This window comes from Nerophis ophidion, linkage group LG17, assembly GCF_033978795.1.
Source record: "Nerophis ophidion isolate RoL-2023_Sa linkage group LG17, RoL_Noph_v1.0, whole genome shotgun sequence".
Lineage (NCBI taxonomy): Eukaryota > Metazoa > Chordata > Actinopteri > Syngnathiformes > Syngnathidae > Nerophis > Nerophis ophidion.
This window is the reverse complement of record NC_084627.1, coordinates 34771242-34783741: the sequence shown is the minus strand read 5'-3', so window position 1 is coordinate 34783741 and position 12500 is coordinate 34771242. Positions and strand designations below refer to the sequence as shown.

At 35.5% G+C, this 12500-nt stretch overlaps 2 protein-coding genes across 4 annotated transcripts in view; one reads left to right on the top strand and one right to left on the bottom strand.

The window, feature by feature from the left end:
- pip5kl1 (phosphatidylinositol-4-phosphate 5-kinase-like 1) overlaps positions 1-2506 on the top strand; it is a 38434-nt gene extending 35928 nt beyond the window's left edge. Inside the window, exon 10 of the mRNA XM_061876809.1 lies at positions 751-2506. Coding sequence (XP_061732793.1) covers positions 751-1177 — 427 coding nt within the window. The 3' untranslated portion in view covers positions 1178-2506. The remainder of the gene's footprint in view (positions 1-750) is intronic.
- A 6068-nt stretch (positions 2507-8574) lies between these two features.
- The window catches only part of sh3glb2b (SH3-domain GRB2-like endophilin B2b), a 59422-nt gene continuing 55496 nt past the window's right edge, over positions 8575-12500 (bottom strand). For all 3 annotated transcript variants that reach the window (XM_061876805.1, XM_061876806.1, XM_061876807.1), the window contains one exon: positions 8575-12500. This exon is cut by the window's right edge and continues 263 nt beyond it. The gene's annotated coding sequence lies outside the window, so the exon portion shown is untranslated.

The following is a 12500-nucleotide window of genomic DNA, read 5'->3' as shown; positions in this document are numbered from 1 at the left end:
ATGTGGGTGTCAGGGACAGACGTGGATTTTTACAACAAAGTTCTAAGGCTTAGTAAAATATCAGATTGTAGGTGGGGATTTTTAATTACCATTCACATTCAGATTTTGCTTGATTGTAAAATATGTGGATGGAGAGGGGGTGTGAGGTTCACATGTCAATATTCAGTGTTTTATGGTTCATAGTTAACATTGTAAATCCCTAATTCTTTATTTTTATTTACATTTTTGGTGTCTCATTCTGTAAAAAAATGTTTTAATTCCTTTCCGTTTTTTAAGGCAGTCTGTCATAACATTCAATCAGACATTATTGTTAGATTTTGTATTAGTGTTCTTAAAAATAGATATACCGGCCCCCTGACACATTTTTTCCTTTAAATTTCGCCCACCGAGTCAAAATAATTGCACAGGCCTGGTGTAGTGGAACCACAGTTGCCATTGTTTTTACATTCATGTTTATGCCCTGTTTCAAAAATATGTTGATATTATTGTAAAAGTTAAGCAGTTTATATGTTTTTCTTTTTTTTCCCTTGCTGTACCAAAAGTCAAGACCTCAAAACCGAGATTCGTACCAAACCAAGTGAAATGGCGTATCGTTACGCCTTCAATTATCACGGTTGAAAATGTTGGCGTATACTTTTAGCAAAAATATCGGAGACTGTCTTTGACTTTATGAGTTGAACTGTATTTGAATGTGGACTTTACATAACTATGTTGAATAATATTTGTTTTACCTTTGGTCAATGGTTTTAGATCTGTGCATCCCAGCACCAGCCCTAGCCAGAGTATCCCTTCCGTTCCCGGGACAGTCCCAGAAGGTACCACTTTCATTCAATCTGAAAGGGATGAGGAGCGTTCCAAACCAGCACAAGCCAGAGATCTGTTGAGAGCTGAAACGCCTCAGCAGCCCGAGGCTGTCAGTGACACCGGAGGACTTATAGACTTCACAGTCCAAAACAGACGTTTATTGCTCAACTTAAAAAATGCTCAACACATCATTGATGGCCCTGACCAGCGTTACTTCATTGGCATTATTGACATTTTCACAGTTTACGGTTTCAAGAAGAGACTGGAGTATTGGTGGAAAAGGCTGAGACACCCAGGCCGGACATTTTCCACCGTCAGTCCACGGAATTACTGTGCCAGACTCTGTCAGTGGGTGCAGGACCATACCAAGTAAAATACCAGAGGTTTTTAGTCGCCGCCCACGTGCGTACCAAATGTCTCATGTGTGCAAATGAACCAGTTTGGATTCTTGTCATCCTCCCTCAAAGCCTGTTTGAATATAATACAAGAATAGAATAGAATAGAATAGAAAGTACTTTATTGATCCCTGGAGGAAATTCAGCACTTGGGTTTTAGCCTTAAGAACCCAGACCAACTTATGCTAAAAGTAAAACGATGGTGGATGTATCATTGACCAAGGGGATTTATTGTTTTAAAAATACTAATAATTCATGGCAGAGACCTGTGTTGTTACATTTATGTTACATTGTTGATGGTCGATGAGTGTGATGTTACATTTATGTTACATTGCTAATGGTCGATGAGTGAGATGTTACATTATGTTACATTGATAATGGTCGATGAGTGTGATGTTACATTTATGTTATATTGTTAATGGTCGATGAGTGTGAAGTTACATTGATAATGATCGATGAGTGTGAAGTTACATTATGTTACATCGTCAATGGTCGATGAGTGTGATGTTACATTTATGTTACAGTGCTAATGGTTTATGAGTGTGAAGTTACATTTATGTTACATTGTTAATGGTCGATGAGTGTGATGTTACATTTATGTTACATTGCTAATGGTTGATGAGTGTGAAGTTACATTTATGTTACATTGATAATGGTCGATGAGTGTGATGTTACATTTATGTTACATTGCTAATGGTCAATGGGTGTGAAGTTACATTTATGTTACATTGCTAATGATCGATGAGTGTGAAGTTACATTTATGTTACATTGCTAATGATCGATGAGTGTGAAGTTACATTTATGTTACATTGCTAATGGTCGATGAGTGTGAAGTTACATTTATGTTACATTGTTAATGGTCAATGAGTGTGAAATTACATTATGTTACATTGTTAATGGTCGATGAGTGTGAAGTTACATTTATGTTACATTGTTAATGGTCGATGAGTGTGAAATTACATTATGTTACATTGTTAATGGTCGATGAGTGTGAAGTTACATTTATGTTACATTGTTAATGGTCAATGAGTGTGAAATTACATTATGTTACATTGTTAATGGTCGATGAGTGTGAAGTTACATTTATGTTACATTGCTAATGGTCGATGAGTGTGAAGTTACATTTATGTTACATTGTTAATGGTCGATGAGTGTGAAGTTACATTGATAATGATCGATGAGTGTGAAGTTACATTATGTTACATCGTTAATGGTCGATGAGTGTGATGTTACATTTATGTTACATTGCTAATGGTTTATGAATATGTAATACAACAACATGTAGGTGTAATACGACAACATGTAGGTGTAATACAACAACATGTAGGTGTAATACAACAACATGTAGGTGTAATACAACAACATGTAGGTGTAATACAACAACAACATGTAGGTGTAATACAACAACAACATGTAGGTGTAATACAACAACAACATGTAGGTGTAATACAACAACATGTAGGTGTAATACAACAACATGTAGGTGTAATACAACAACAACATGTAGGTGTAATACAACAACAACATGTAGGTGTAATACAACAACATGTAGGTGTAATACAACAACATGTAGGTGTAATACAACAACAACATGTAGGTGTAATACAACAACAACATGTAGGTGTAATACAATAACAACATGTAGGTGTAATACAACAACAACATGTAGGTGTAATACAACAACAACATGTAGGTGTAATACAGCAACAACATGTAGGTGTAATACAACAACATGTAGGTGTAATACAACAACAACATGTAGATGTAATACAACAACAACATTTAGGTGTAATACAACATGTAGGTCTAATACAACAACATGTAGGTGTAATACAACAACATGTAGGTGTAATACAACAACAACATGTAGGTGTAATACAACAACAACATGTAGGTGTAATACAACAACAACATGTAGGTGTAATACAACAACTACTTGTAAGTGTAATACAACAACATGTAGGTGTAATACAACAACAACATGTAGGTGTAATACAACATGTAGGTGTAATACAACAACATGTAGGTGTAATACAACAACATGTAGGTGTAATACAACAACAACATGTAGGTGTAATACAACAACATGTAGGTGTAATACAACAACAACATGTAGGTGTAATACAACAACATGTAGGTGTAATACAACAACAACATGTAGGTGTAATACAACAACAACATGTAGGTGTAATACAACAACAACATGTAGATGTAATACAACAACAACATGTAGATGTAATACAACAACAACATGTAGGTGTAATACAACAACATGTAGGTGTAATACAACAACATGTAGATGTAATACAACAACAACATGTAGGTGTAATACAACAACATGTAGGTGTAATACAACAACATGTAGGTGTAATACAACAACATGTAGGTGTAATACAACAACATGTAGGTGTAATACAACAACAACATGTAGGTGTAATACAACAACATGTAGGTGTAATACAACAACATGTACGTGTAATACAACAACAACATGTAGGTGTAATACAACAACATGTAGATGTAATACAACAACAACATGTAGGTGTAATACAACAACATGTAGATGTAATACAATAACAACATGTAGGTGTAATACAACAACAACATGTAGGTGTAATACAACAACATGTAGGTGTAATACAACAACATGTAGGTGTAATACAACAACATGTAGGTGTAATACAACAACATGTAGGTGTAATACAACAACAACATGTAGGTGTAATACAACAACAACATGTAGGTGTCATACAACAACAACATGTAGGTGTAATACAACAACAACATGTAGATGTAATACAACAACAACATGTAGATGTAATACAACAACAACATTTAGGTGTAATACAACATGTAGGTCTAATACAACAACATGTAGGTGTAATACAACAACAACATGTAGGTGTAATACAACAACAACATGTAGGTGTAATACAACAACAACATGTAGGTGTAATACAACATGTAGGTGTAATACAACAACATGTAGGTGTAATACAACAACATGTAGGTGTAATACAACAACAACATGTAGGTGTAATACAACAACATGTAGGTGTAATACAACAACAACATGTAGGTGTAATACAACAACAACATGTAGGTGTAATACAACAACAACATGTAGGTGTAATACAACAACATGTAGGTGTAATACAACAACAACATGTAGGTGTAATACAACAACAACATGTAGGTGTAATACAACAACATGTAGATGTAATACAACAACAACATGTAGGTGTAATACAACAACATGTAGGTGTAATACAACAACATGTAGGTGTAATACAACAACATGTAGGTGTAATACAACAACATGTAGGTGTAATACAACAACAACATGTAGGTGTAATACAACAACATGTACGTGTAATACAACAACATGTACGTGTAATACAACAACAACATGTAGGTGTAATACAACAACATGTAGATGTAATACAACAACAACATGTAGGTGTAATACAACAACATGTAGATGTAATACAATAACAACATGTAGGTGTAATACAACAACAACATGTAGGTGTAATACAACAACATGTAGGTGTAATACAACAACATGTAGGTGTAATACAACAACATGTAGGTGTAATACAACAACAACATGTAGGTGTAATACAACAACAACATGTAGGTGTAATACAACAACAACATGTAGGTGTAATACAACAACAACATGTAGATGTAATACAACAACAACATGTAGATGTAATACAACAACAACATTTAGGTGTAATACAACATGTAGGTCTAATACAACAACATGTAGGTGTAATACAACAACATGTAGGTGTAATACAACAACAACATGTAGGTGTAATACAACAACAACATGTAGGTGTAATACAACAACAACATGTAGGTGTAATACAACAACAACATGTAGGTGTAATACAACAACATGTAGGTGTAATACAACAACAACATGTAGGTGTAATACAACATGTAGGTGTAATACAACAACATGTAGGTGTAATACAACAACATGTAGGTGTAATACAACAACATGTAGGTGTAATACAACAACAACATGTAGGTGTAATACAACAACAACATGTAGGTGTAATACAACAACATGTAGGTGTAATACAACAACAACATGTAGGTGTAATACAACAACAACATGTAGGTGTAATACAACAACAACATGTAGGTGTAATACAACAACAACATGTAGGTGTAATACAACAACATGTAGATGTAATACAACAACAACATGTAGGTGTAATACAACAACATGTAGGTGTAATACAACAACATGTAGATGTAATACAACAACAACATGTAGGTGTAATACAACAACATGTAGGTGTAATACAACAACATGTAGGTGTAATACAACAACAACATGTAGGTGTAATACAACAACATGTACGTGTAATACAACAACAACATGTAGGTGTAATACAACAACATGTAGATGTAATACAACAACAACATGTAGGTGTAATACAACAACATGTAGATGTAATACAATAACAACATGTAGGTGTAATACAACAACAACATGTAGGTGTAATACAACAACATGTAGGTGTAATACAACAACATGTAGGTGTAATACAACAACATGTAGGTGTAATACAACAACAACATGTAGGTGTAATACAACAACAACATGTAGGTGTAATACAACATGTAGGTGTAATACAACAACATGTAGGTGTAATACAACAACATGTAGGTGTAATACAACAACATGTAGGTGTAATACAACAACAACATGTCGGTGTAATACAACAACAACATGTAGGTGTAATACAACAACATGTAGGTGTAATACAACAACAACATGTAGGTGTAATACAACATGTAGGTGTAATACAACAACATGTAGGTGTAATACAACAACATGTAGGTGTAATACAACAACATGTAGGTGTAATACAACAACAACATGTAGGTGTAATACAACAACAACATGTAGGTGTAATACAACATGTAGGTGTAATACAACAACATGTCGGTGTAATACAACAACAACATGTCGGTGTAATACAACAACAACATGTCGGTGTAATACAACAACAACATGTAGGTGTAATACAACAACAACATGTAGGTGTAATACAACAACATGTAGGTGTAATACAACAACATGTAGGTGTAATACAACAACATGTAGGTGTAATACAACAACAACATGTAGGTGTAATACAACATGTAGGTGTAATACAACAACATGTAGGTGTAATACAACAACAACATGTAGGTGTAATACAACAACATATAGATGTAATACAACAACAACATGTAGGTGTAATACAACTTGTAGGTGTAATACAACAACATGTAGGTGTAATACAACAACATGTAGGTGTCATACAACAACAACATGTAGGTGTAATACAACAACATGTAGGTGTAATACAACAACAACATGTAGGTGTAATACAACAACATGTAGGTGTCATACAACAACATGTAGGTGTCATACAACAACATGTAGGTGTAATACAACAACATGTAGGTGTAATACAACAACATGTAGGTGTAATACAACAACAACATGTAGGTGTAATACAACAACATGTAGGTCTAATACAACAACTACATGTAAGTGTAATACAACAACATGTAGGTGTAATACAACAACAGCATGTAGGTGTAATACAACAACTACATGTAGGTGTAATACAACAACTACATGTAGGTGTAATACAACAACTACATGTAAGTGTAATACAACAACAACATGTAGGTGTAATACAAATACATGTAGGTGTAATACAACAAATACATGTAGGTGTAATACAACAACAACATGTAGGTGTAATACAAATACATGTAGGTGTAATACAACAAATACATGTAGGTGTAATACAACAACATGTAGGTGTAATATAACAACAACATGTAGGTGTAATACAACAAATACATGTAGGTGTAATACAGCAACAACATGTAGGTGTAATACAACAACATGTAGGTGTAATACAACAACATGTCGGTGTAATACAACAACATGTCGGTGTAATACAACATGTAGGTGTAATACAACAACATGTAGGTGTAATACAACAACAACATGTAGGTGTAATACAACAACAACAACGTATTTGCAGTGAAAGTATCTGTCCCTTCAATTATTAGCGTGTGATGCAAATGTGTGTAGTTCCAAGTATGTAAGAGGAAAGGGCATCTTAACTTTTGAATAATAAACAATTTGGATGGATAAGTTATTTTAATGTTTAATGTAAACCAGAAAGTGACAAGGCTTGCTAACTTCCAGGTAACTAAGATAACTTGTATTTTGTAAAGTTGCAACATTTCTGCGATGTGTGTGTTTTGAAGTTTTGTGTGTTGTTGTTTTTTATTTATTAAATTTTTTTGGCGGGTAAGGGGGGTCCATTTTCTGTTGCACGTATTTGAATTATTTATTTGGACCATTTCTAGTATTGTTCTGCTTCATCGGCCACCTTATGAATGTATTCCTTATTCTAGAATGTCTCAATTTGACACTTGTTTGTGTTTAATTCCACTAATGTACTTTAAATTAAAGAACATCAATTCAAAATCTTTGAAACAGTGAAATGTTTGTCTTATCAGCACTTTTAGTTGTTTTCCAATGCCATTTTCAAGGCTAACAGACTGATAGCGATATTTTACTAGTTTGTTCTGAATTTACTTTAGGATTATAGTAACAAAAAGTCGAAGTTAAAGTACCAATGATTGTCTCACACACACAATGGGTGTGGTGAAATTAACCTCTGTTTTGACCCATTCTCTTGTTCCACCCCTTGGGAGGTGAGGGGAGCAGTGAGCAGCAGCGGTGGAATCATTAAATGGGTTGTACTTGTATAGCGCTTTTCTACCTTCAAGGTACTCAAAGCGCTTTGACACTACTTCCACATTTACCCATTCACACACACATTCACACACTGATGGAGGGAGCTGCCATGCAAGGCGCCAACCAGCACCCATCAGGAGCAAGGGTGAAGTGTCTTGCTCAGGACACAACGGACGTGACGAGGTTGGTACTAGGTGGGATTTGAACCAGGGCCCCTCGGGTTGCGCACGGCCACTCTCCCACTGCGCCACGCCGCCCCAATTAACAATAGAATTATATTTGACATGCCAAAAAAACAACTTTACAATTGTTAAATTACTTTAATGGTGAAAAAATAAGTTGGCTTACCTGAGAAAAATCCTGAGTCACATGACCACTTCTAAATGTTTTCTCGTCACTTAGGGACTTAATTATTTAAAATCTAAGGACGACACATTTTACCACTTCCAAAGACAATTATTATTTATTTTAACAGGGCAACTTTTCAGACTAGTGTTTTTTTTCCAACACATCACAGTTGACCTAAGACTGATGAAATACATTCTAATTAAGCGTCAACAATGAAGAGCTACACTGTCTTGTTACAGTTCCACACATGCAAATTTATTGCACACTTAGTCAGCCATAACGTCTTGTCCATAACACGTGAAAGCATATCACACAAGAAAAAAAAACATGAAAGCAACAGAAAGGTGACAAAAAATGTGTATGATGGCGCACTGACACAAACATAGAATTAATATTTATTTTTGGCTGATGCTAAAAACCAAGGGTGGTCAAAAGATGTCCCAGGGTCCATTCTTCCTTCGATATTCCCGCTTCATATTCTAAAAGTAAAATAAAATGAATAATTCGACATTACAGCACACCTTTAACATCTTTAATGTACCAAAGTACAGAATGCACTTCCTCTTCAATTACTCTGCATGCAGCCCTCGCTGGAAAAACTTCGACCACTCGTGATTTAGTAGAGGTGTAACGGTACACAAACATTTTGGTTCGGTAAGTACCTCGGTTCAGAGGTCACGGTTCGGTTCACTTTCGGTACAATAAGAAAACAACAAAATATAAAAAAATGTTGGTTATTTACCACCCATCCATCTATTTTCTACCGCTTATTCCCTTTTTGGGGTCGCGGGGGGGGCGCTGGCGCCTATCTCGGCTACAATGGGGGTACGGAAGGCGGTTATTTACCAATTCTGCAAAATCTTCTACCAAAAATATTTTTCTTCCTGGAATATTTGATGTGAAGTAATGGGAACCTTGGATAAGTCAATAATTCATAATAAAATTGATTTTGATTCAATATTATGTTTTGAGCACTGACAGTTTGAAAGAAAAAAACAGCTTTGTTTTATTAGTTAACATTGCAACTTTTTCTAAATTACATGTAAAATGCCTGTAAGTTTTTTTTATTTCACTTTTGTTTATTTTAATAGTATTTTTAGAAAGTGCCGTGGGCCTTTAAAAATTAGCTGTGGGCCGCAAATGGCTTCCGGGGCACACTTTTGACACCCCTGCTATAGTTAATAAAAAATAAAATCTGCTAAACCTATGGGTAATAAGCAGAGTCTGGCGTCGCATGCGCGTTTATAATAACTCTCTCGCTCTCTCTGTCTCTGCCCCTCCCTCACCAATGCTGCTGCGCACAAAATTTGTTTTGTTTTCAACCCCTTCTTAACCCCAGACGTACATTGAAAATACACGCAACCCTAACTTAAAATGCCGGAAATTTGAGGCATTTAAGAAACTCCACCCGGACAGCCCGGTAGAAGAGGAGGTATGGTCAGTCTATCGTAGCCTGGTCGCTGCTCGCATGCCGTGTGTTGTGCCTCGATGTGCATTGTTTACACAACGTGCGGTATGCTACTTAATATGTCCGTGTGGAAACTCGTTCGGTACACCTCCGAACCGAACCGAAACCCCCGTACCGAAACGGTTCAATACAAATACATGTACCGTTACACTCCTATGATTTAGTGGCCATATTTTGAGATTATTAAATGAATACATGCATGCTGCTAATGTCACGTACAAAGTGTAAGATAGACAATATCATGATTATGTGCAAGTCAGGAATCACATCAATTACAGTAAGGGTGTCCAAAATGTTTTCCCTGAAATGGAACATGTTCAAATTGTGATTTTTTTTCCCAACCTTTTTTATGCTGAAAATCCAGTGTAGTTTTCAGTGAGGACCCTGCTTGTCCTGTCATTTTCTAAAGCGGGCCACATTTTGGACACCCTTGTCTTACGCAGTCAGAAGTTGTAGACCAAGCCAAACAAGCACTGTACATTCTATATTGTTTCACAACAAAGGTCGGTCTTGATTAATCATCACTGGTCACAATGTAAATCCTATGGGATGTTTTTTGTAGTCTGCAACACCCATGAAACCTCAAAAAGTTAAAGAAATTACTTTTACCGAGTACAGTCTTCCAACTGGTCACATTCCAGTACATGGGAACATAGACTTTAAAACAAGTTTGGTCACAATGTCAAACAAGGGGGTTGGAAAGGTGGATATTTTAAATAAAATTAGGTTGAATAAAATGACCCAAAACAGTTCAATCAAAGAAAATGCAATTAAAATAAACTTTTTTTTTTTTACAAAACTGACGCCATGGTTATTTTTTCCATCAGTCCCAGTGTAATTGATGACGGTATTAAAACGTTGGGAAATGTTCAAAATTTGAAAATAAAATGTTAAAATAAAGCTCAAGAAGAAAATACAACAGTAATTAGTCTAGTGTTGGTATTTTTATTCTGTTGTATTGTTTCATTATTATTATTATTACTGTGTGTTCGTTCACTTCCATGTTTTTTTCTGCAATAAAGTGTTCTATCATTTTTAATCATGCCACTTGTGATTTACACATTTGTCAACCATTTCAAACCTCATTCAGCTCATTCTCGAAACTCAAACTAACCATTTTTCAAATCTACAAAACACCAACTTTTTCCATATTTCAATAACACCAAATTGCCTTTGATCTTAATCATCTTAAACAGCAGGGGAGTCCTGATACAACTTTTTGTTGACACACATGTTACTTATATTGCAACCCTGAATATTGGTAGATACACATTTTTATTATTTTGTAATGTGTGATGTTAGGAAAGTGGAATTAACCAGGGAACAATGGTTGGTATGAAAAATATTAATCTACTTATGAGTAACTTGTCTAAAATGCACTCATGCTTGGAGTTCAATGTTTCTTGGCGACACCTAACGACACAAAAAGTTGTTTGATGCGTACACGTTTGTTACTGGACACTGGCTAATATGCCTTGGAGACTTCATCTGTAATATGCAATTATAATTATGTTCTACTTTTTTTTATTGACAAATGTCGTGTTTTAGACTGCAGTACGGTTCAACACTCTGCTTAGTGTCTATGTCTGATTCGAAAGCACAGATTCCAACCATTTAAATTACCGTATTTCCTTGAATTGCCGCCGGGGCACTAATTAATTTAAAACCTCCTCTCAGTCCTGCGCTTACCAAAGGCATGCGGTAAAAGTAAGCATGCGCTAATTATTTTAAAACCTCTTCTCACTCAGGCACTTACCAAAGGAATGCAGTAAAAAAAATTGTGTTATGTAAGCTTGGACCTTAAATCCTACCGAATAGCTCTTAATCTTCTTCCCTTTATGCGATTTCAAATTACCGGCATTGAAATCAGCCTCCTCCGTTTTGAAAATGATGACAGGGGAAGTATCACTCGTGACGTCATGAGTTTGACCAGGCGGTAATACTAAGCATGCGCTAATTATTTTGCGACGCAAGTTTGACCCGGCAGTAATTGAAGGCAGGCGCTTACTATATGCCCTGCGGCAATTCAAGGAAATACGGTATTACTATTAAAATAATTTACATTAATCCAAACAGTTTTGATGTTAGTGGTTTTAAAACACGATTTAGAAACGTCCGGCAGGCTGGATTGAAAATTTTAGCAGGCCGTATTATACCCTAGTCGATACATCCCATACTCCAGATTGGGACACCTCGAACTATTTCACAGAATATAAATGCTGAAGTTATTTTCCACATCCTTTTTTCCGATATTTTTCAGGTACAGAACTCCCATTACATGAATAGTATTTGTGCACATTTCTAACACAATCAGTCTAATATGTTACCACGTTTGAAAAAAAAAAACTGCACTCACTTTTTTGTGCAGCTTTTCAGCATTGACACCAATTTCTACACAAATTGTTTTCTGTGGTTATTTTTATTTTGTCTAGATTTGGGTGCCTAACCTCGTCCTCACTGCTCATATGCTCCTACACGGACTTGGCGACAGCCTCTCAATACAAGTATAGTCTTGGCCTACCGACTACTTCAAGAAAATGGGAATTTTCCAAACTTGTACCTCACCTCCCACTTGTTGCTGAACTACGTACGATTTGTGGCCATGAATGAAACCTGCCTGATACGAACAGAAAAATATTTTCAAACTACGACGTAAATGCTGAGTGTGTGACATGTAGAAACCAGGAG